General features: G+C 42.7%; 1 protein-coding gene across 4 annotated transcripts; it reads left to right on the forward strand.

Moving 5' to 3' along the window:
- The first annotated feature begins 476 nt into the window (after positions 1-476).
- klhl25 (kelch like family member 25) lies at positions 477-24777 on the forward strand. 4 transcript variants are annotated; one of them, XM_085778250.1, is made up of 13 exons: positions 477-584; positions 4187-4318; positions 7012-7237; positions 7340-7445; positions 8157-8402; positions 9526-9615; positions 9883-10046; positions 12222-12369; positions 15317-15513; positions 16608-16713; positions 16975-17118; positions 18303-18726; positions 21962-24777. In XM_085778250.1, exons 3-12 carry the CDS (start codon positions 7056-7058, stop codon positions 18687-18689), a joined length of 1770 nt encoding a protein of 589 aa, XP_085634376.1. In that variant the 5' UTR covers positions 477-584; positions 4187-4318; positions 7012-7055; the 3' UTR covers positions 18690-18726; positions 21962-24777. The 4 variants fall into 4 exon arrangements, with proteins under 4 accessions (XP_085634376.1, XP_085634373.1, XP_085634372.1 ...); XM_085778247.1 differs by lacking the exon at positions 4187-4318 and having other exon boundaries at positions 477-588; positions 7010-7237; XM_085778246.1 differs by lacking the exon at positions 4187-4318 and having other exon boundaries at positions 7005-7237.
- The last annotated feature ends 1514 nt before the right edge of the window (positions 24778-26291 follow it).

Here is a 26291-nt window from a genome sequence, read left to right on the forward strand (position 1 = left end):
TCTATCTATCTATCTATCTATCTATCTATCTATCTATCTATCTATCTATCTATCTATCTATCTATCTATCTATCTATCTATCTATCTATCTATCTATCTATCGATGAATAATCCTGGGGGACTGTTTCAAAAATCTCAACTATGTCAAGTGTCAACGTGCTATTGTTTTGCTGCAGCCATTAACGCCAACTCCCCGCTGTAGCTGATTGGTTGATATTACTGTCAACGTCTTACGTCGACGCCTATCATTGGTTCCGGACAGACTGCTTGCCGCACAATACACCACGCTGATTGGTCAAAGCAAATGTCTGTCACAGTCAAAGTTGCGGCTCCTCTCGCTCCTATTGGCCGACGGCTCCTTCAGCGTCAGGCTCCGGCTGAGGATTGGTCCGACAGATTTCAGTCACACCGCGGTCAGACGCCATTGGCTGATTGAGCCTGTTCAGTTTCCAGGGGTTTCTTCCAAACAGTACTGAGAGAGAGAGCGACCAGGGACGACCAGACTCAGCTATTGTCACAGGGTTATGATGGTGTTGGCCCCGGAGCCGAGGCTGCGCGCTCCTCGGATCTAACTATACACCTGGGTGAGTAAAACATCATTTCTCCGGTACCTCTCCGTCCTGTGGTCGGTCGGTTGGTCTAAAACTGAGCTTGTGTGTTTGTTCTGGCGGGCGACTATTGTTTAAACCGACGTGCCATTACTCAGTGAGTGGACTGTGGAGACTGTGGACCGCAGTGTGCGCGGTGTGTGTGGCTCCGGCTGCGGGACCAGTTTTAGTTCATGTGAGCTCCTACTGCACTCTGACTGAAGTTGGAGCTAGCCCTGTCCCGCTGCCCTGACGTTAACTTACCGACCACCGCAGCTCCACTCGGTCAGTTGATAACACGGACACGTCTCTCGGGAAAACACCGTCTGTGGTATAGACTACATTTTACAGACAGCCACAGTGAGCCACACAGTCGGAGTTTGTCCCGGGACAAGGTCTAGGACCCGCCGGGGTCCAGGTCGAGTTGTTAGCCTGCGAGCTAACCGCTGCTAAGTGTTTTCTATTGGTTGTCTCCAGTCTGCACCGACATGTCCGATGGAAACCTGTTCACGGTGAAACGAAGTCTGCTGTGTGTCAGTCGTAGCGGCTCTCAATTGTTTTTCACTTCATTTTACTCGAGGTTTCAATGTCTTTGTCAAGTTGTTGTCTTGTTGTGCAGTGTTGGTGCTTTCGTTACTTCCTCGGGTCAAAACCCTCCTGCTGTGTCGTTTTATTGTAAGTCGATTTTTGTTTAATCAGCTCAATCACCCGTCCACATTTTTGAATACATCACATCACATGAACATAATAGTAACAGTTTGTCCATGTATTTGCTTGTGGCATCATAGTTGTGTGGCATTTATTTGTTGTAATTACATGTGGTCCAGTGGGCAACTACCACTGTGATGGACTGTGTCAGTGTAGTCGGGGTCTTCTTGCTGTTTGTTGGAGCTCACTCCTATTTTCAGTGTCTTTGTTGCCACACTCAGCCCTCTCTCTGAGGAAACACTGCTGTGTGTAGTTACTCTTTCCCCGCCAGCCTGTGTTGACAGCCTCTGTGCCCTACCACCACTTGAATCGGTTTGTGGGGTGCCAGGTTGTGGGCTCAGATGGATTGAAATCCTATGAGGTGTGTGGATATTGCATCTAGATGGTGTTTCATACACTTTTGTGCATCGTGGAAAACATTGGATAAACATTACAAACTCATGGATCCATGCATGATTTATTGTTTATAACCGATATATATATATATTTGGTCGTAAAATGAGATGCCTCTGAGCAATCCTGACTCACAGGAGAGCTCAGATATTGCAGGACAGACACACCTAGTTTAAATTACATCCAGTGATGATATCTGTACCAAAGCCTCACGTGCACCAATGACAAATGATACAGATTACAGGTTTACAGATGTCCTAAAATATCATCTGTAACGTGTTCTGTTGGATTATCTGATCTGAGCAATGCACACACACACATTCTGAGATACTTCAGCACTGACTTACATTTAATGCAACAGAATGAAGGTGTTTTTTCTCACAGTATTACTGTATACTGTTTGTTGGTCCAGATGTTTTCTTCAACTGTCTCAGTAGTATTAGTATAACTACGGTCTTGTACAGGATGTTGCAGTGTGAGTTGTTTGTAGCCTTGTTGATTGACCAGCCAGTGTTTTCAAGTAGTGAATATTTTAATGTTAATCAGCTGTGTGAATTTTTTCATCTAGTTAATTTGTAGGATTGTGACATGGACAGACATACCAGACATGGGCCTGTTGTCAAGTCACCGTCAGTGCACGCTTCTGTGCGTGCGCACGCACACACACACACACACACACACACACAGATTATCCTGTCTTGCAGTAGCACAGCTCACCAGTGGAATATCAACACAGCGTTTAAATAGACTGGAGCCTTGTAAAGAAGTGGCAGTCACTAGGCCTGAGCTTGTTTACCCGCAGCTAGCATAGTTGCAGCACTTAACTTGTTTCCCAGGGTCACTCTGTGTGTGTGTGTGTGTGTGTGTGTGTGTGTGTGTGTGTGTGTGTGTGTGTGTGTGTGTGTGTGTGTGTGTGTGTGTGTGTGTTAGGAGGAGGTGGTGAGGTACTGTAAGAGCAAGGCTGTGAAAAAGAAGCAGATGAACACTGGGCTCAGGTTTCCGTGAAGCAGCATCATCGTATAAAAAACATGTGTTGTTTGTTAATGCCTCTTGTTGTGTCATTGTATCACTGTATTCCGTGATGTGAACATGTTGACTTCAAGCTGACAGAAATGCGTAGGGAAACTCAGCCAGGATAGGTCACGCTTCAGGAAAAATCTGTGTGCAGTGAAAATACTAAAGAAAAACTAATATTGTTTTTTACAGAAACACAATGATCAGTCTTTTCAAGTCATCTGTTCACTTCATCAATGTAGTCAACTATGCACTGTTTACTGGCAAATATTTGATCATTATTGTGAACTCTGAGAAGCTCCTGTTCTAGCGTTTCCTGTAAAGAACATGATGCCTCTCCGATGGTCAAACCATAGCTAGATACTCAAGATACTCAAGCACTTAGCAGCAGTTTAATGTAGCTTCAGATCACTTTTGCCTAATAAACTAGAAACAGAAACAACAGTGTTTGAACCTGCTTAGTTTTGAGCACATGAATCAGAGTAGGCCTTCTGCCAGACCAACGCTAGCAAACATGGGCTTTGATTCACTGGCTAACCTTTGGCCACTCCCAACCAGGATGAACTTTGGACAGAAACACAGCACGAACTGAGTGTTTACAGTTTCTGGGTCAGTGTTTCTCTAAATGTCGTTTTTTTTTCTGTTGTTGTTGTTTTTTTTGCCAGTAATAGAAATTCTATACACTCACCAGTCACTTTATTTCCAAGTTTACATTAGTTATAAACAACTGGGTTAAATTATTTGGTGTAATCTTCCAATGGCTGCAGTTAATTTAGTTAAATGAACTCTAAAACATGAAAGACCAGAATGGTGTTTATACTGGAAGTATCAGATCCACAGCAGGTGTTCCCCCTATTGTGCTTATTGTCAAATACAGATGACATTTGGTCTATGAGGATGTGTATGTATAAAATAATTTATAATGTTCATCATTCTCCACATACACAAGTTAGTACATCCTCAAACGTTGATGTTTCAAATATACATACAATATTTTAAGTATGTGTGTACAACATAGGATAAAGAATAAGAGTTATCACAGTCATACGTGCCCTTTGCTGTAATAAGAACATTCCTGCCCATTCCTACTAACACAAAAGGGAAGGAAGAACTGGCCAATACCCAGGCCGAACCTCAACCCCCCTCCTCTCTGCCTCAACGGCAAAAAGACCAAGAGGGTGATTGAACAGGAAAAGGTCACATCACAGGTCTTTAAAGCTGAAAAGAAAACTAGGCACCTGTCACCGTCATGGCAAGAAATGGATGTTTTGGATCAGTGAGCAAGACCCTCAGCTCCCTGACTGAGTTCACAGATGCACCGTCTGGGGCAGAATACGACAGTGTGTTGTTGTACCTCAAACCTGTGTTCCCTGTTCTCCATATTGCTGCTCTGAGTCCACCTCAAGGTGACACAGTTCCGATAAAAGACCTGAGGAGGTTCATCCTACAGAATTTAAATGAGAAATACTCTGTCCCTGCAACAGATGACCTGCCAGATACGGCCTCCTGCCTAGATCCATGTGTCAAAGCAACGTACAGCACAGACGACAGGAAAGAACACATCAGAACCAGAGCTGAACCAAACCAGAGAGTCAGTCACTGCAGGAGATAAAGAGCTGCAGCTGAAAGACTCTGGCTAAAATTAACATCTGAGAAGCATACTGTTATTATTTAATGACATATGTAAATGTAATAATGGTCAGACATGTCTGATCTCCTCCCAGCTTGGTTGTTCCTGCTTCTTAGACAGGACACCTAGTGCAAGCAACGTGTCCACAAGTCCACCTCCTGCACCACTGGTGTTTCTCTGTGAATGGTCCATCATGCTAGCCTAGAAATCTAGCTGCACCCTAGCGGCAGCAAATATATTTGCTCCATAGGTGGGTCTAGAAACGAGCCATAGGAACTTTTTGAGTCTCGAACACCGTTTGTGTTCACCAATCACAGCGCTCTATCTGTTTAGAGAGTCGTTGGGCGGGCTTAACGCGATGACGACATACATTTTAATTGGCTTGTCAGGCTAACGTCATCCTGCTCTTTGCTCTGATTGGTCGTAGCGCTACCCTATTGCGTGCAGAGGCAGTTTGAAAGACAGCCTTCATCCCGCCCCCTGGATTGAGCCGAGGTCTACCAGTCGTTGCCAGACTAGACATGTTGATGAATCAATGATATAGTCTGGCTTGTCAGGCTACCATCATGCATGTTACACACGTGGATATTATAGTGTTTCTGTGAGACCCACATTTTCTGACATCAGTGGTAATATGAAGGTTTTAAAAGGTTAAACGGATAGTTCAACATTTTGGCAAATTGGCCCATTGCCATAATCCCTATAGTCATAGCAGTAGGTTCGTTACCTTTAATTGACAGAGTCGTTTTAGACGTAAATTCATGCAAAACCGCTGATGCGCGTACCCGTCGGAGGCAGTTTTTCAGCAAGCAGTCTCTGCATTTGCCTCGAAAACAACTCTGTCTCGTAATGTCCTGTTATTATCTCATAGCGTGGTGAATGTGCAGGTCACAACTTGTCCACCAGAGCGTTTTGGAGTTGTTGGATTGTGTATTTGATGAGTTTGATGAGAACCAAGAAATCCCCTCCTCTGTAGCGTAGCTCTGAGCAGCTCGCGGCTCTGCTCCGCCATTCTAAAAATAGCTTGCACCGACAATTAAAGGTAACAAACCTACTGCTATGACTATAGGGATTATGGCAATGGGCCAATTTGCCCAAATGAACTATCCGTTTATCTTTAATTGTCAGTTCATGTTGTTTTGAGATCTGTGGCGCAGAGAGACAATAGAGGTGAATGGTACCTGTACCGTTCACTGAGCAGCTGGCGTCTCTGCGCCGCAGATCTCAAAATAACATGCACCATACAATTAAAGGTAATGAACCTACTCCTATGACTACGCCGAAATGTACTTGAACTACCCTTTTAAGTCATCAAAGATAAAGGAATAAATGTGTCTGTACACGTGCACATCCACTCATGCACATGCTGGTGCTTCTCATCTTTTGTTTTTCGTTCACAACACAACCCAACCACACACACAGTAAACACCGAACACCCTGTAACTGATCTGCTGTGGCACTGCTCCAAAACTGCATGTCATCAAGTGTGTGTATGTGTGTGTGCACCTATCGTCTCAAACACACACACACACAGACATTGACACAAACAAAAGCAGTGTTGCTGCTGAAACTGCATGTCCTCTGTTGTGTGCTGTCCATTCATTTCCCTGTTTGTCTAATGTCTAACATGTCCCAGTAACATCATCATCACATGGTCCTGTGTCTTCTTAGTGCTTCTTACCATGAGTGTGGCTTCACGCTGCCTTGACTTCACATTTCACATTAAAAGTCACAATGAAACAAAAACAGTGCAGCTGACTGGGAGGACCTGACCAAACAAACAAATATACCCATGCAGGCTGTGAGTCTGTGCAGCAGATTTAATGAAAAGGTAGACAGTCGAGACAAGCAAACAAACAAGCCCAGCCTAGATTGTTTGTGCATTTTCACCATTAATACACAATATTCAATCCTGTCCATATATTATGTATTATTATGCATACAAAAGTATTCCATAAATTGCTGCTTGTTACTGTCACTTATCTCAATTGCTGATTTACACAACAGACCCACATTTTTATGTTTTCATGTGTGATAGAGCATCAGATGTCTGAAATGTAACTCAAGTCCAGCAGCAGTGAAGTAGTTGACCTTTTTGTTACCACCTGTCTGATATAAAAGTGTGTAAAAGCGGTGTCTCACTTCGTAGGGGAATAATTCTACCTCATGCAGCGAGTGGTCAGGATACATGGAGGTGTATGAATGAGAAATGGGATTGCACCAAAGTCCACGTCAAGAGGAGGCTGTGGATGATGATATGACTCACGCAGGGCAGGAGATCAGTATTTGATTCAATGGAAAAGGAGCCGTTTAAGCTGTTTGTATAATTCATGAACATTTAAAAACAAAGTTGTTAAATGTGCGAGCAGCGGCTATGTGAGTGCTAGGGCAGAAATCAATATATCATGCCCTCAAACTGATAAAACCACGCTCTTGAATTAATATAATTAAGTCTGGAAAAACTTCCATATCAAACCAGCTTGCGGCTGCTCGCAGCATTAAAGGGTTTAAACCCACAGCCAGTGCTTCTGCCTGTGTCATTGCATTACGTCGTCTAAATTAATCTGGCGTATTTGACCTTGTCTAAAGTGATTCATAACAGCATGTACTGTATATTACTTCATATTGACTCTGTGGTTTATTTCCCTTTCCCTCTCCCTCCCATTGAACAGTACAGACGGATTATCGCAGCCGACTCCCTGGAGGCGCCGGACGAAGCCACCATGTCAGTGACCGTTCATGAGAATCGTAAATCCCGCACCAGCACGGGATCCATGAACATCTCACTGTTCCACAAGCCGTCGCATCCTGACAGCGTCCTGACGCACCTGAACACCATGAGGAAACAGTGCATGTTCACTGATGTCACGCTGTGGGCGGGGGATCGCTCTTTCCCATGTCACAGGTAAAATCCTCCTAGCACTTGTTCCTTCTACTGGATTCCCACAACCATCACCTTAACTTGATTAAAGACGCTCCTTGTTGTGTGTGTTGTGTTGTGTTGCAGGGCAGTCTTGGCAGCATGCAGTCGTTACTTTGAGGCCATGTTCAGCGGTGGACTACGAGAAAGTCTGGACAGCGACGTGAACTTCAGAGACAGCATACATCCTGAGGTACTACTGCTGCTGCTGCTGCTGCTCAACACAATCCAGCACAACACTCACTTATACCTTTCCTTCTGGACACTAAATCTTCTGAGGGATTGCTGTGATGGCAAATTAGTCTATGTCCACTTCCCCAGCAGCTTCTATAGAAGCCGCAAAGTCTGGTGTTGTCAGCACACTCACACTTTGTGTCGACAGCACTCTAGTGCACTAGTAAGAAAGGAGACCGACACTTTATGGCTTTATTAAACACTTGAGAGTAGAGGCGGGAAAGGAAGTGATGAAAATGGGAAAACGACATGACTCAAGGTTATGTTGACTTCAAAAATGCTGGTTTTGGCCATGTGAACGCAGTATCTCTAACTCTAACTTCTCCTTCAGAATTTGCACAGATGTCCCTTTAGACTCAAGGATGAACTGATTTAGACTGTGGTGGTGAAAGGTCAATGTTTCTTCACTGATCTCACAAAACACTTTGTAGCCTTTACACAAGAGTTCATACAGGCAAAACACAAAACACATCATAAATGGTTAATACTTTCGATGACTCTGGATGTAACCTGAAACCAGTCTGAGTGGTGGAGGCTGACCATGAGTCAGTAATTGTAGTTTAATAATGCATGAAGTAACTTAGCCAGGTGATGCGGCCAGGCGCCTGAGGATTAGACTGTGTCCTCCAGTCGTCCATTATGTAATGCTGTTACTTCTCTCCTCTCCCAGGTCCTGGAGCTTCTGCTGGACTTTGCCTATTCCTCTCGAGTCATTATCAACGAGGAGAATGCCGAGTCGCTGTTGGAGGCGGGCGACATGTTGCAGTTTCATGACATCCGGGATGCAGCTGCTGAGTTTCTAGAAAAAAACCTGCACTCTTCCAACTGCCTGGGGATGATGCTGCTATCAGACGCCCATCAGTGTAAAAGACTGTACGAGCTGTCCTGGAGGATGTGTCTGTTGCATTACGAGACGGTAAAGATTACATCTTTTCTCAATATTTTTGGTTTCCATCAGTGTCTATCTGCTTAATGTCTAAGTTCCTGTAGCTGCATCAGCCACATCGATGCAGTTTATTATTGGACAACAACAGCTGATAGAAGAGAACAAATCCTAAAATAGACCAAACTTCACAAAAGACCGGATGAGAAGTGTTTAGTTAAAAATGTTAACTTGATTTGATGTGTAATATGTAATTTCAGAGATTTGCATGAACTGTGGGAAATTAAAACCACAGCAGGTAACAGGTCTAAACTAATCACAGTATAAGTTAGATCAGCAATACCCATAAAGATAAAATGTGTCACAATGTTGTTGTGGATTGTTAGCACCATAAGTGTTGTGTAACAGAGACATAAAGAGACATGTTTGTTTGGTGTGATTTTTCTTGGGTCTTGTACCAATTTAATTGGTTTAATTAAATGTATTTATTATTTAATTTAATAATTATAAATATTTTAGAGTGAAAAAGAGGCAAAAATGACCATTCAAATCAAATACAGAGGTTCAAAGAGGTTCACATACCGTCGTAGTTCTGACCATAAACGGCGATTTGACTGCGTTATTCTCATGACTCGCCACGAAGGAAACACTGGTCGGCTCGACCAGCATTTCCGCCACCACTAATAATAACAAAATAACGATAGAGACAGAACGATATATTTATCGAAAATTAGCCCATTAACAAGTGTGGGTAGCGGAGATTCATCCACATTAACGTGAGACTTTTTTATAACCGAATAGAAACTCCTCGTTGTCCCTTTAATGAGTTAAAATACAAGTTAACATTAATATTGATAAAACAGTTAATATGTTTAATATGTGGTTAAAAAAGAGACTGCATTTCATTGATTTGTAGTTACATCTAAAATGGACTTCATTTCCCATGATGCTCTAGGAGCAAGAAGGTAACGTAACGTGATTACGTCACTGTTGTTGTTGCGTAGTCAGCCATGTTGAACCCTGAAAACTCGAACACGCTGTATGTTTTTCTCTTTTCTTTTTTTACTATTATCAACTAAAGTACTTTTGAATGGAAGAAAACGCCTCGCTTCGTCATTTTTTAGTTTGAAGTTAAATCTACAACACTCTCCTGCAGGTCAGAGAGTCGGAGGATTTCTACAGTCTGTCTAAAGACAAGCTGCTGGAGCTGATTCTGAGTGATGAACTGGAGATAGAAGATGAACAGGTGATGAATCCTCTCCTTCCATTTTTACTATTTATTTCCTGTCTCTTTATCCACTCTCTTATTTAATGAAATTTCAAATTTTCAGACTATCCGCCTGGTTAACCCCTCTGCAGATAAAGCATCAGTTTCTTTAATCTAGTATTCCTTATTTTGACCCCAGATGCATTTTATTACATCTGTTGTAACTGTGGTGTGTTGAGCAGACCAGATGAGTGCTTCTTTTTAATTAGATGATGACGATTGTAAATGCGATTGTAAAATTGGCAGGTTGTGTTCAACTCTGTGATGCGGTGGGTCCGGTTCGATTTGGAGCGTCGGCGTCATCACCTGCCTGAGCTGCTGAGGGGCATCCGGCTGGCTCTGCTGCCCTCTGAATGTCTGCTGGAGGCCGTGGCCTGTGAGGAGCTGGTTATGGCAGACAAGAGGAGCAGGTAAACTGTGACAGGGACCTTTAAAGGGATAGTTCAACATTTTGGCAAATTGGCCCATTGCCATAATCGCTATAGTTATAGCAGTAGGTTCGTTACCTTTAATTGTCGGTGCAAGCTATTTTTAGAACGGCGGAGCGGAGCAGCAGCTGCTCAGGGCTATGCTATGGAGGCTAAGGGAATTTCTTGGTTTCCCTCATCAAATACACAATCCAACAACTCCAAAACGCTCTGGTGGACAAGTTGTGAGCTGCACAATCACCACACTATGAGATAATAACGGAACGTTACGAGGCAGAGTTGTTTTAGAGGTAAATTCATGCAAAGCCGCTGATGCGCGTTGCGTTCAAGGACAGTTTTTCAGCAAGCAGACTCTGTATTTACCTCGAAAACGGCTCCGTTTCGTAACGTTCCGTTATTATCTCATAGCGTGGTGAATGTGCTGGTCACAAGTTGTCCACGGAAGCGTTTTGGAGTTTTGGGATTTTGTATTTGATGAGTTTGATGAGGGAAACCAAGAAATTCCTTTAGCCTCCATAGTGTAGCTCTGAGCAGCCTGCTGCTCCGCTCCACCGTTCTAAAAATAGCTTACACCGACAAATAATGGTAACGAACCTACTGCTATGGCTATAGCGATTATGGCAATGGATCAATTTGCCAAAATGTTGAACTATCCCTTTAATGAACTGTTTTCTCACACTCCCAGTCCTGAGTCTAACTCATGTAGTGTACAGCAGGAGATCTGTGTAGACAATGGCACTAGGTTAGGTTGTGCAGAAGAAACTTCATTAAGAGTCGTTGTCATTTTTAGACAAGGAGTTGCTCTATTCACACATGGGCTCAATCAGACATACAGTCAGACATTCAATTTCTACATTTCACAGCGAGGTGTCAGGGGGAGCAGAAATCTCCAAATGTGTTTGATAGAGGACCTTCAGAGAGCCACCCTGCACTTCTTCCATTATGGCCACCACTGCACCCCCCTTCCTGCCTGTGGCTGGAGGAAGGCAAGGGCTGATTGGCACAAATTCAAAAAAACTTTTTTTTTGGACTTTGGACTGCGTAAAGGCTGCTGTACAATTGTTGTGAAAACTGGTTAGATCTTGTCTGTTGCGGAGGAGAGCAGGATGTTTGTGCTTTGGTATACAGCTCTATCCTGCTCCAAACTGCAGACCTTCCTGCACCGACATCTTTTTATAGCTCTGTATTTACAGGCATGGTAGATTTTTAAAATTGCACAGGACACTTTTAAGAGCCCAGGTAGGGAGCTGCTTGAGGACGTTTTGTTCTTTAACAGCCTCATAAGGACCTAAACGCTGCAGTCTGTGAACCAGTCGGGTGGGTTGGTTGGGTGCACTAAACTGGGGCTGATAATTAATGTGGTGAAGGAAGTCTGTGCTGCTCCACCACAATCGCTTAAAAGCTTTTGCAGACAAGTGTCCTGTGACCAGTGGGGCAAAGGGTGTGAGTAGCGCCTCCCCTCTCCGTCTACAAGCCCGGCTGAGGGGGAATGGCAGGAGGCCGGAGGTCAGATGGCGTCTTTCACAACCCCCCCACCCCCCTGAAACTGGGCACAACTGTTTTTTCTGTGGCCAGACTGAGACCCTTGAACATTTATTCGTCTGACCACTCTGTTGACCTTTTATTTCTTAGGGTTTGTTTTTTTTTAACCATAGCACTGTGCTAAAAAAGACGACTGTATACACACTGGTGAACTTTTTACCTGGTTTTTGCCAAGACGACCATCTGGCTGACAAACAGAAAGCAGGCTCAAAATACTGGCATCGTACCAGATTGGAGGATCCACAGAGAGCTCGTCTGAGAGAGGAACACACTTCTTAGCAGACGATGGACAGAATGCAGGCTTTCAGTAACATGTGGTCTGTGGAGAAAGATGGAGAGTTTATTGTACATTTCTGATGAGAGAAACACATTTCTGGCTGTTTTTACAGGATTGTTGACTCTTAGGAATGTTTTTTGCCCTGTGGTGATGAAGTGAGTCTTCTCCTGACAATGGGACATTGAAAACCAAAACCTTCTCCTCTCTCCTTTCCTCCGCTCTCCTCTCTTCTCTTCCTGAAAAACATCCAAATCCTCTATTCAATTGTTTGTGCTGAGGCTGCTCAAACCTGTGGTGAGGACATAACACAAACATGTCCCTGTCATGCGTCTCCACAGGTCAATAGTAGAAGAAGCCATGCAGTGTAAGAAGAAAATCCTTCAGAATGACGGAGTGGTGACGAGTCCCTGCGCGCGGCCTCGTAAGGCGGGACACACGCTGCTTATTCTGGGAGGCCAGACCTTCATGTGTGACAAGATATACCAGGTAAAAAAGCTTTATGAATGAATGAATAAATGAATGTTTTATTTTCGTGTAATGCCACCACTGTGGCCCATCCCATATGAGATTACAAGACACAATAACAAATACAAAAACAAAAATTAGACAGTCCTTCCTGTTGGTGTTACCTGCCACACAGGTGTGACATAAACAACTTAAGATCACTTTCAGTACTCAACTATATATCGCTCTTCGTCTCATTGCCCAAGCCTTTTCAAGAAAAAAAGAAAATGCATATTTAACTGAAAAAGATGTTTTAGCTTCTCAGCATCGTCTAACCACACAAATTCCTTATTTGGATCTACTTTACTAAACAATTTTTGTCTTATAGAGTCATAGAAAGGACAATAGAACACAAAATGAATTTCATTCTCCACCTCTTGGATGTCACATAAATTACAAATTCTATCATCTTCTGCTTTGCCAACATATCTGCCTGTCTCGATATGAAGACCAAGAATACCAGCTCTCAATTGAGCATACAGGGATCTTTTCTTTTTAGACAAATTATACAAAACATAGTTTTCTGGGCCAAATACCTGTTTTATTTCACAGTAAGTACGCAGTTTTGGTTTACCCCAAATATCTAATGCCCATCTATCTTTACTTTGTTGAAAAATAATTTCTTTTAATACGTTAATCTCCACTTTCTCTTTGTTATAATAATGGTCTTCATATCCAGCTCTCAGCAAGATGTCATATATTTCCCTATCCATGCCCCATTGGTCAGAATGTCCCACTCAAAGATTTTTCTTGCAGTCCTGTTACGATTTAATCCTAGTATCCTATTCCATAAACACACCATATACAGTATACACTCCACCGTACCTCACTGGGTTCCCAGCCCATATCTCCCATCACAGCTAGGGTCGGTGTGAATTTATGTACGCCAAGAAAATACCGCATGGCTCTATTTTGCACAGCCTCACATTTAGGGTATACTTTGCCTGACAAGTTGCCCTATGTGAAGTATATATTGTTCCACTGACTTAAAAGGTATTAAGTGGGAGGAATTAGCTCACACAGTAGAGTACACTCCTCCATTGATTAAAGATTATCCAGTCCAGTTCCTGCCTGTGACTGCACACAGCAGCTGAACCATCCATCCATTAGCCTGACACTTATTGATGAGGGCTCAGAGGGGGCTGGAGCGTATCCCAGCAAACTCTGGACACCAGCCAATCACAGGGCCAACATTCATAGTTTGTTTACGTGCACTTCAGTGACCAAGTTGCTCAGACAAATCAGGTTAGGTAATCAGCGAACATGAGTGCATATATACATTCATTTGAAAACAATATGATGATTTTAACATACATTTCTGGCGATGTATTGATAGTGAAGTCACTGAGAGGAGCATCAACACAAGGTGAGCAGCTGATGTTGCTTCCACCTGCCCCCTAGAGGCTGTGACTGAAGCCCAGAGCTGTTGTTGTATGACTCATGTGCCTTTGAACAAACAACTGAAAAGACCAGACCAGTCCGCCCTGGATAAAAAAGCCTCACTGCTCTCACTGTGTTGTCTACTGTTAGAGCAGAGGACGATTTTCTGCTTCAGTATTTGATTTAAAGATTGGAGAAATAGTTGATTTACTGTAACTATTACAAAGTATAAATATCATCCTATTCTTAACTCATTGGGTGCCGCGCTCCTTTCCAAAGTTTTAGTCAAGTGTACCGGCAATTTAGACCATTTTTGACGATTTTTGTTGAGCCACAGTGTATTCTATATTATTGCCACCAACACATACTGTGGCTCATTTGAAAGGTGAAACTTTCTGCTTCAAATGGCCACAACCCGTTTGTTTCTACGTGCCTCTGTTCCTGAGAAAACTCAAGCTAAACATGGCTGGGTTTCACCAAAATCCCTCCTTTTTTTCTAGAAAAGGAGATAGAGCGTCTTTTATGAAAGGTGTTCTGTTTGTGCCTGCCGCTCTTCTGACACTCGCATTTCTGGATCAAAGGGCTCGTGTAAGATAAATATATACAACAATTGTTGTTCTATTCACAAAACCACCATCAGGGGCGGGGGGGGCGCCATTAAACAGCAATAACACAGACGCACCGTGCCGTGGCACAGCCTCTCGCCGCGGAATGTGATGGTCTCTCGGCCACAGCAGGTCGGGAACACCGGCCCCACCGGTGGTCGCGGTCCTTCTGTGGTACGGGTCGGTGGTGCCGGTCTGCTTTCGCCCAGAGACCATCACATTTTACCGCGGGAGGACCTTGGGGAGGACACGGTGTTGCTCCAGATGAAGACGGGGCGGGACTGTCGGTTGAGAGCTTCCTGTTCGGCTCCGAGCTGCTGGAGCCTCGCGGGTGAGAGCGGAGCAGCTGCGCTGCATCCACATGCAGAACTCTGTTTGCAAAAGCGGAGTTATGATAAAAACTTCCAGATCGTGAGCTGTCATGAGTTTTTGATCGTCATTTATTTCAGTTCTGCTCGTCGTAGAGTCCCCAAATTTACACATAAAGGTGTGTTAAAGTGTCTAGTTTCATAATTTAAAAAATTACGTTTTTGGCACTCAACGCATGGGAACGAAAAACGAGAAATTACGTGGTTGGCACTCAATGATTTAATAACTGAATCGTATAAAATGACTTAAGAGCAGATGTCACATCATTATATAAACAGACATGTAATGAAATAACTCAGAGGGAGAGACGCACTCCTAAACACATCTATAATGATCCAACCTCGAGTGATTTGTTTCAAATAATTGTAAGGATTTATACTCAAACAGAAAATGCTGTTGCACCATATTGTTCAGTGATTTGCCATGATGACATTCGAAGCAGTGACAGTTTTATGGTATTCGGGTGGTTGCAATCTGCAGTCATCCTTCAGTGTGTATCCAAGTGTCTGTTTCCTGCCTTTAACTCGTATTCCCTCGTCAAAATGAATGACCCCCTGTGGTTGATCTGTTTTTAGGTGGACCATAAAGCCAAGGAGATTATACCCAAGGCCGACCTCCCAAGCCCCAGGAAGGAATTCAGCGCCTGTGCCATTGGTTGCAAGGTTTACGTGACGGGAGGCAGAGGATCAGAGAACGGTGTGTCTAAAGACGTTTGGATCTACGACACTGTCCATGAGGAGTGGTCTAAAGGAGCACCCATGCTGATAGCCAGGTGAATTACATAGTTTACAAACAGTACAGTCATTTATACATGTCCATGCAGTTCAGTTTTAATAAGTCATCTGTGTATTTCAGCCTTTCTGGATATTTAGTGTGACGTGCTACATTCAAAATGCATGAAGGACTTACTTTCATTACAGTCATTCATTCTTTCTTTACCAAGTTTATATCAGTGCTGTTTGATTAATCACATTGCAGGCGCAGTTACAATGTCAATATGACAAACCAATTTTATTTGTTTTTATTAGCTCGCTCCATGACAACATGATATAGTGATTCATGAGCCACTTCCTCTGACTAAGGTGTGGTACAGTGGAGACAAAGGATCCCGCTGAACCTCTCAGTCCTGCAGAGCAGTAAGATGAGACGGGACGGTTGGTCTCATCTATGAAATCCTGCATCTGACATCTTACTCCTGCCGTCCACAGTCACAGTATTTTTACCCACTGTGTCCAGCCTCCTTGTGTTGAGACATGCTGCTGCTCCGGCAGACTGCAGCATAGAACAGTTCACTGGTCACAAGTGACTGATCAAACATGACCAGCATTTTTTATTTCACTGCAGACGTCAAAGGACCCGACTCTGCCTCTCCATGTCGACAGAAACCGTGTTCAGGGACCAGTTTAGTGAGCAGATGCACACCTAGGTGCAGTCATGGGGATGAGCTATTACACATTACATTAAACTGTGGCAGGGCTTCTACATTACTGGACAAAGAGGTCAAGTATCTCCTGGACAAATGCAAAGGCATGGACAATCTGTAATCGACCTGATCATCATCAATTACCAATATCATCGTACTCAACGCAACCTTAGCTGTAACATGACAAGTATGATTATTGCAGGAAGTGTCCTGACTGATAAAGAAACAGCTGGAGCAGACAAAAACAAAGCTAACTACTGACAACTAACAGAAGTGGTTTGCAATAGGACAGGTCCTCACAGAGATACAAAGAAATCACTGGCCTGCTGCCAGGGCAAATGAATAGATTGTAGAGGAAACACTGCACATTATAGAGTGTTAAATGGAAAGGCCATTGTGTAAAGTAAATACACAGGCACATAATGTGGTTGTTCTGTCCGCAGGTTTGGCCATGGCTCAGCTGAGCTGGAGAACAGTCTGTACGTGGTCGGAGGTCATACAGCCATCGCTGGAGTTTTTCCTGCCTCTCCATCTGTCTCCCTCAAACAGGTCAGAGACACATCTATGATTTCATTAGTGTAGTCTCATTATCTACAGTTTTTATCTCAGTTTTAACAGTGAATGGATAATGATGTGGACATGCACATCAGTACAGACAGCTTGTAATCTGATTATTAGCGGGTGAAATCTCTGCTGCTGCTCTCACTCCGACTCAGATCAGGCAAATTATAATATTAGCACTGTTCCTTAGTTTAGGATGAGCAGTGATTCAGCCGCAGCCTCTGAGTGTCACGTTTCACTTGTTCCCAGGTTGAGCGCTACGACCCTCTCAGTAATAAATGGACCATGATGGCTCCTCTGCGAGATGGAGTCAGTAACGCTGCTGTGGTCAGCGCTAAACTCAAACTCTTTGTTTTTGGTGGGACTACCATACACAGAGACAAGGCCTCCAAGGTTTGTGGATTTATATATTTACCTATCTTGCATGACATCTTTCCATATTTCATTCTTCATTCATCTTCACACGTCTGATTGTTTGTCCAGTCCACAGACAGTGTTAACCTGGGGAAGGGTCCAATCTGCATTTACACCCTGATCAAAGTATTCTGAATTAGGGATGATCAGGCCACATGATCATTATCAGTATATTATCATTTGAATTCATGATCTGAGGTTAGGAATTAAAGGAATAGTTCAACATTTTGGCAAATTCACCTACTGCCATAATCCCTATAGTCACAGAAGTAGGTTCAATACATGATTGTTTCATAGCGTGGGGAATGTGCAGGTCACAACTTCTCCACGAGAGCGTGGTGGAGTTGTTGGATTGTGTATTTGATGAGTTTTGAGGGAGAAGGGACCTGTACCGTTCACCTCCATTGTGTTAGCCGAGCAGCTCGCGTCTCTGCCCCGCAGAACTCAAAACAACATGCACCGATAATTAAAGGTAATGGGGCGGCAGTGGCTCAGGTGGTAGAGCGGGTCGTCCAATGATCAGAGGGTTGGCGGTTCGAATCCCTTTCTGTCCCGGTTGCTGCTGTAGTGTCCTTGGGCAAGACACCTTACCCACCGCCATCAGTGTGTGGTTGCGTGTGTGAATGGGTGAATGTGATGTACTGTAAGGTAGAAAAGCGCTATATAAAATACAGACCATTTACCATTTAATGAAATTACCCCTGTGACTATAGGGATTATGGCAATGGGCAAATTTGCCAAAATGTTGAACTATCCTTTTAACATTTCTAGTCACCGATGGCCTTGAAACTGATCATCTGTGGCGTCTGTGGCTGAGAGAAGCTGTATGTGTTGTACAGTGTGGGCTGGCCTGGTACATGACAGACTACCAAAATGTGTGTTGAGAGAGTGATTGTAATGTACACCATCTGGAATGCATGGCCAAAATGATCAGTATATCAGCCAGCCATGGACCAGTCAATCATACTCAGAATTGAAAGCACTGTTGGCAAAAAGATTGTGATTGGGCCACTAAAAACTGCTGAATTTGCAGGTATGAATCAAGTCTGGAAAAGGGGTCACTGGGCTTTTAACAGCATATTGAAACAACCTGCTGATTTCTTTGTGCATGAACAGCAGCAGCTCAGCCGAACAGTCTAACTTCCTGTGCCCTCTGTATCCAGGTCCAGTACTACGACCCTGTGGGAAACCGCTGGAACATTGCGGCCGAATGCCCCCAGCCGTGGCGCTACACAGCGGCCGCCGTCTTAGGGAGCCAGATCTTCATCATGGGTGGCGACACGGAATTCACCGCTGCCTCTGCTTATCGCTTTGACTGTGAAACCAATCTGTGGACTCGAGTGGGCGACATGACGTCCAAGCGGATGAGCTGCCACGCCGTGGCCTCAGGAAATAAGCTGTATGTGGTGGGAGGATATTTCGGGACGCAGCGATGTAAAACGTTGGACTGTTACGACCCCACATCAGATAGTTGGAACTCCATCACCACTGTGCCTTATTCTCTGATCCCCACTGCCTTCGTGAGCACCTGGAAACACCTGCCGGCCTAAAGCGGAGACGCCAGGTGCCAGGAACTCCATGTACACTGTAAGTGACTGACATTAATACATCTCTGAAGGTCTTTGCATTATTTGACATTAGCCCATGTTTTGACCTCTCAAAGCCAATGTACAAAGCATGTTGCCCTCTATAGGCAGAGAGATCGACAGTTGCTGGAGCTCAAAAAGTGCACATATTGCCCAACCAAGCCTCTGCAAAATCATTAACCAACATTTTTCTTTTTTTTCATCATCTTTTAATTTCAACTGCATTATTATTAGCAGGGTTTGAAGGAAGTGAAGCTAGATTAACCACAGCATCATGTCCCAGTCACTGGACAAATAATACTGTCTACAAAAGTGGCTAGCTTTAGCAGCAGTTTAGCTGTCGCCTTATGTCATTTACAGATATTAGATATCTATACATAGATATTTATAACTATGGGAAATATAACATGTTAAGCTCAGCTTACAACAACTACAACTAAACTAGTTTGAGTTAAGGTTAGCCAAAGCTGTGTGACAGCTAGCTAACAGGTGACTGTCAATGGAGTTAGAAAAAGAAACAAAACCAACACAAAAAATAATAATTTTAAGATTTTAGTCTCTGCCAACCAGATCATGTAAACTGTTAAAATGGCAGTTTTTTGACGTGTGTCATATATCTAGCTTTGGCATCTTCGTTGTCCGCAGGCCAAGGAGGTGTTGTGTGTCTGTAAACGGTGCAGAGAAAAAATCATAAGTCATTTTAAATTACAGCTTACTTTTAATAAAACAATCTCATACATGAAATATCGGGACTAATAAGATAGGGCATTTTATGTCACTGTGCTTTTTAGTATCAGTAAATTAAGCAACACTCCTCCAGCACTTTGAGCTGTGCTGGATAATGAGGCGTGAGGTTGGGAGGAGATTCCCCTCCTAAGCACTTGATGGATGTGTGGTGAATGTCAGCCAGACGCCCTCTGCTCCTGAGGTCCTTCTTACCATACTAAAGTCAAACTGACAGCTGGTGTCAGCAGGTGCTGGAGTCCTATTGGAGAGACAGGTTCAGAGAGAGAGAGAGAACCAAAACCCCCACAAATGATGCACAACAGAAAAGCAAAACCTTGTATAACAATAATAAACTGCATTATGTTTTCAGAAGACATGTATTCTACTTTTACTCGTCAGTAGCATCAGCATAAACTATATTTGAGTCTATACAGTAGACAATCTTTGCACTACTGATACTGTATTTGAAAGTGTAGACTGTGTCTGAGTCTACAGAGGCTGTAAATGACTACAAATGTCAGAAACTATGAACAACATTCAGACTATTTGTATAGACTATAAACTATATTTGAGACTATATTGATGAGGGTTCAGGCTATATTTTTGAATCAGAATCAGCTTTATTGCCCAAGTATATATGCACATACAGATCATTTAGTATTGCTCTCAAGTAATACAATAGAAAGTGGCATTAAAATGAACACTAAGTTAATAAAATAAAAACTGAAGTGAATATACTTGTAAAATTGCGCCCTTGTTTTTTACCCAGAAATTACAGGTTATAACAAGTAAGTCAGGGATGGTCAGTTAATTCTCAGTATATTCACACATAAAAAAAAGAAGAAAAAAAGCAGAAAGTCAAAAGTAATGGTTCTGAATTTATTTGTTTGTATATGGATAATAATCATTTACAGTATCAGCCAAAACCTATTTAAGAAACTAATAACAGGGTGAATAACAGAGCATGATCAGGAGCATGAGTGTATTTATATTTCATAAGCAGAATGTTTGAAGTCTGATCTTCAGTAACTTGAAGGAAGTTTTATTGCCTCACGTTGACCTTGTCTAACTCCTGGAAGTGAGAGTTTCTGCTTGAGGAGCCATGTAAAGGTCGAACGATGAGCAGACTGTGCTGCAGTAAAAGGCTCTTTCTTCCTCTGCCCCCTGTTACTGCAGGGAGAAGCCATGCGGTGGAACAGCAGCATATAAATATCCTTCATCCATATCCACACAGTGCTGCATCATTACCCTCCCTTTTTTCTTTGCTCCTACCCCCACCCTTCAGAGATTTATGTTATGAAACAGGGTTCACGTCCCTCTCCTCTGTTTATCTCTCTCATTCATTCACCTCCTGTTTCCACTACTTACTGTCTACCTACACGTCCGTTACCTAAGAGACTTTTTCTTTTGAAGCCTCAGATCATTTTTTGAAGTGTCTCTGCTATCTGCTGTCTCCCATGCAGGACAGGTAATCCTACAGCTCCACAGCTTATGAGACAGAGTGACATTTTTCCAGGGAGTAGTCTTCTCCCACGGCATCACAAACAGCTTGTGATTAAAATTCAGTAAAGAGTGGAAAAGTTTCAGCTAAAGAAGAACAGAGCACGAAAGACAGTAGTGGAGTGAAAACATTAAGACTTCTCATCTTCTCCTCATCATCTTCTACAGATAATGAAGGAGGGCTGCGTTGGTTAAAGGGGTAGTTCAACATTTTGGCAAAATAATCCCTATAGTTTTAGGAGTAGGTTCGTTACCTTTAATTGTCGGTGCAACGGCGGAGCAGAGCCGTGAGCTGCTCAGAGCTACGCTACGGAGGCTAATGGGATTTCTAGGTTTCCCTCATCAAACTCATCAAATACACAATCCAACTACAACAACTCCAAAACACTCTTGTGGACAAGTTGTGACCTGCACATTCACCACGCTATGAGATAATGAGTTGTTGTTTTTGAGGCAAATGCAGAGACTGCTTGCCGAAAAACTGCCCCTGAAGGCAACGCGCATCAGCGGTTTTGAATGAATGAATTTACCTTGAAAACAACTGTCTCGTAACGTTCCGTTATTATCTCATAGGCAAGGCAAGGCAATTTTATTTGTATAGCCCGTTTTTACAAACAGTGTGTACAATAGCGTGGTGAATGTGCAGGTTACAACTTGTCCACCAGAGTGTTTTGGAGTTGTTGGATTGTGTATTTGATGAGTTTGATGAGGGAAACCAAGAAATCCCATTAGCCTCTGTAGCGTAGCTCTGAACAGCTCACGGCTCTGCTCCACCGTTCTAAAAATAGCTTGCACCGACAATTAAAGGTAACAAACCTACTGCTATGACTATAGGGATTATGGCAATAGGCCAATTTGTCAATCAAGCCTTTAAGACTTCTCATCTTCTCCTCATCATGTTCTACAAATAATGACAGAGGGCTGCGTTGGTTCAGGATGAACCGCCTGTGATGTGGACGCTCAACCTGTTCTAACCTTTGTCTTTGTCTCTGTCCTTTTGTCGTCTTCAGGAGGTGATGGCAGCTGGAGGAGAATCTGAGACTCAGCACAGGACCAATCCTTTACAAAGACAAGCTGCACCTCACTAACTGTCAGTCAGTGTTGAGAGGTGCAGCTGACGAGTTAACAGTTTACCACCCAGGTCTTAACACAGAGGATCTCTCTGAACGCCATGCTTCCTAAACAATGTGACGCTTCTCAAACACTTCGATGAAGCTGACTGGCTGATGGATGGAGCACTCATAGAAACCAATGAGTGTGTGTGCGTGTGTGTGTAAGTGTGAGTGTGTGCCACTGCCTGCACATACGTGTGCATGTAACCATTACATAACCATTCCAGTGTAAAGACAGAAGCTGCCAGATGACAAGAAAAACACAAGAGCACTGCACCAGGACCAGCCTCCTGTGTACTGCACACACACACACACACACACTGTACCAGTACTGCTGCTTACAGCATTGGATTGAAAGTGTGAACATGTCGGTGCATCAAGTAACTGTCAGAACGTTTGGCATCATCAACATTTGAAAGCAAACTTTTATTGTTTAAGTGTAAGGATTTGAACAGTGTTTTCTTGGTGCTGCATGGAAAGAATTGTCGTTATCGGTGTGTGTTTGGAGACATGTTGTCGACACGACGACAAAACTTAATCCTCCAGGTCTTTTATGAAAATATACAGGTGCTTGTGGAGCATTGAAAACAAACTGACAATGGGATCATCAAACTCAAACTAAATCCTCAGCAGAGTGATTCAACACGAGCAGCAGGTCACAGACGTTTCACCAGTCGCTCATCACACATTCAGACAAACAGTCAAACAGACTGCAGACACACACTCTGTGACTAGTGTTGTGTTGACAACCAGAGATGCAGAAAATCAAGGACACAATGAAAATCTCCAAACATTGGACAGTTCTTCCTTGTAGATTCAGCTCAACGCGCGACACTGACCAGAGTTCCCAGTGTCACCAGGGTTACTGTTGGATCCTCACCACATCGTTCTCCAACCACAGTGACAACACAGTATTTGAAGTCCATGTTGTCCTGTTGGCGAGGAGGCTGTATCCAGAGTGACAGCTGCCTCGCCTGAGCCTCAGTACAAACATTTGATGTGACAGTGTTTGCTTTTTTTTTTTTTTTTTTACTAGATGCCTCGATTGATTGGCAGCCAAAAATTACTGGCTGATTTTCATTAGAAATCAGTGAGCAGTGGATGGGATGATGATTAATGCTTCTAGTCACCCATCACCTGTGGTTAACACTCTGGGGTCTGCGGCTTGGAGCACTTCCACCCCCCACCTCGTCCACTGCGTCGGGACATGACGGGCCACAACGAGTCAATGTGAGCTGTGCAGGGATGTCACAATTACTTGTTTTCACAATTAATCACGGTATTAAACGCCACAATTATTTAATCCTGAGCCTAAAGGTTCCTAAATACCGTCACTTCCCAAAAAATATTATGTCGGAACCATGTCGGCAGATCAGCGCAACACACACGGAATGAAAACAAAGTTATACTGAGTTACTGGGTTAAATTACGTTAATGTCAATTTACCTAATGTAACACTGAAATGGTAGGAATTTAAATGTTAGTGCCTCATTTGTAAGAAAAAAAAGATTTAAAAAAATACTTCAAACATTTCCTCTGAAGGATTAATAATTGGTCCTATCTTAATGGATACTTAAAATAATTTGTTTATATAATTAGTAATGCAATTGACTATATTTGATGTTACACATTCATAGTGTTGTAAAATTATTGAATATAATAATCGTGATTATTTCTCTGACAATAATCGTACCAAGAAAATCTATAATCGTGACATCCCTCGAGCTGTGTATAACTTTCACAAACTGTGTGAAACTGAAAGTATGCCTTCTGCAGTGCATGCCACCACCTCACTCATGGATGATATCAGTGTGTTGGTATCAGGTAACATGATTGAGGTTTCCCTACTTTTACTTTTGCCTCTCCTGAGTGATAAAGTGTTAAGACCTTTGCCAAGCTCTGAATTTAATTTAATCCGTGATATGAAAACAAAGGAGGACATTTAGGAGCGCCGTCACTGGGTTTGATACAGATGCACAAGAAGCAGTTCAACGGCTCCACTTGACCTCCTTTGTGTTTGAGTGTTGGAGGAGGGAGCAGCAAACACAAACTGAAAACTAACACGGTGCAACAAGAAGACCAGGGTTGTGGCACAAGGCCCAAGTCACAAAGTCTTATATCAGACAACGTGTTTGTTGTCATTTCTTTTATAGGATCCATATGAGAAGCACACAACAGCCTTGTGGACAGTGTCCTGCAGAAACCATCACTGTCCTGCTGATTCCTTATTGTTTCTTCTGTAACACTTCTGATCACTTGATATTGATCAGCGCATTCATTAACAGTGTTTTTTAATTCCCCGCGATTACGATTTCAAAAATGATAAAGTAAAATAAGATATGGGATTGTGTCAATACAAAGTGGCACTGAGGTGATGAAGGTTTGTGCAGGACACAGATGCATCATGGCTGATAAGTTTTATTGTCTCTGTGATAATGTACAGTATTTGCTGATGTTTAAGTCCTTTTGCACTTGTCCCTCGTCCAGCTGTTCACAGCTGCTGCGAGGTGTGGTGTATAAATCTTGTGTTGATTCACTTTGTGTATTTGGATTTCAGCTTCTGCACACAACAGGAGAAATACTCTTCAGCTGTTTTTTAGTGGAGGATGGTGTTTTTTGAAATTATTTGGAAAATCTACAGGAATTTCTTTGAGGAACATGTTAGATACTGTCTGTTTGTATTGGTGAAAATAAAAAGTGACTTACTTTTTCAACTTTTTACAATAATGTCCTTTTTGTATATCCAGCTTCAGCTTCAGGAAACCCAAGTGTCTTTTTTAAAGCATGTCACGTCACAGAAGAACAAAGTGATTGCTTGTTACTGCTCTCATATTTATTTGTGGTACAGTCTTGTGTGATGCACGGCTGCGAAATCCAAGACCATCAGGGACAGTGGTGACGTCATGGCACCGTAGGGGAAATAATGACAGAAATATGCTTTGCCTGGGCAGCAGCTTTGGAGACAGATACATCAAGCAGCTCATCCTGCTCTCAGAGATCTGACTGCAGGCGCAGGATTTCACCCCCTCACTATGAGAGAGCAAGATAAGTCCACACACAAACACTACAATAAACAAAAGCAGAGTGTTTTGTTGTTGTGACATTCATTTTCAGAAGTCCTTGTTGGCCTGTATGTTTCTGAACATGAGCATGTCTCTGTGGACATGCTTTTATCATTTATGGACCTTTAATATACAAGTATTGTATGAATTTTATTGCACTGTAAGGCCACGACCATAGAACAGAGTTTTTCAGTGGAATAACTCAAACTGAGTGACTTTGCCACATTGTGTGACAGAGCAGGATCTATGGCAAGGCAAGGCAATTTTATTTGTATAGACAAACAGTTTGTCTCAAAGGGCTTTACATGGCATCACAACAACATCCTCTGCCCTTAGACCCTCACATCGACTGAGGAAAAACTCCATGGAAAACCCTTTTAACAGGGAAAAATTGGAGAAACTTCAGGGTGTTCTATGCATGGTGACAGGGGGCTGAAGCCAATCCCAGGTGACTAGGGATGTCACAATAACTTGTTTTCACAATTAACCGCGGTATTCAACGCCACAATTAATTAATCGTCATGATTCCTAAATACCATCACTTTCCAAAAAAGATTATGTCGGAACCATATAGGCAAATACGCACCAAAATAAAAGTAAATGCACAGATACTGGTTTAAATTAAGTTAATTTTCCTAATGTAACATTGAATTGGTAGGACTTTAAATGTTAGTGTGTCATTTGTAATAAAATAAAAAAAACTATTAAAATAAACTTCAACATTTGGTATAGATGACAATTAATGACTTGAATATTAACTAAATTATTTTGTGTAAATAATTAGTAATGTAATTATATTTTTTGACTATTTTGATTTAATTTTACACATTCATGAAATTAATTAATGTATAATAATAGTGATAATCATAATACCGTGATTATCTCTCTGACAATAATCGTACCAATAACATTTATAATGGTGACATCACTACAGGTGACACAGGCGGAGGACGGGGACGGGGTACACCATGGATACTGTAGGTCACCAGACACAAAGCACGCGCACACCTGGGCAATTTAGAGACACACCTGTCATGACAAACTCCATCCAGCCTCAGGCTCAGGAATTCAACCCAGACTTCCTGCTGAGAGACGTGAGTGCTAACCACCATACTGCCCATAAATATTTCAATATTTTGGAAAATGATCAGACAGAATGCCCAGTT

This window comes from Trachurus japonicus, chromosome 6 (assembly GCF_045865225.1).
Source record: "Trachurus japonicus isolate A0001 chromosome 6, Traja_1.0".
NCBI classification, from domain to species: Eukaryota; Metazoa; Chordata; class Actinopteri; order Carangiformes; family Carangidae; genus Trachurus; species Trachurus japonicus.

Bases quoted from the DNA above. Each gene is read 5' to 3' on its own strand.
- klhl25 (XM_085778247.1), top strand. From the start codon at position 7,056: ATGTCAGTGACCGTTCATGAGAATCGTAAATCCCGCACCAGCACGGGA. The intron at 7,238-7,339 runs GTAAAATCCTCC...GTTGTGTTGCAG, and splicing joins CGCTCTTTCCCATGTCACAG to GGCAGTCTTGGCAGCATGCA. The intron at 15,514-16,607 runs GTGAATTACATA...TTCTGTCCGCAG, and splicing joins GCACCCATGCTGATAGCCAG to GTTTGGCCATGGCTCAGCTG.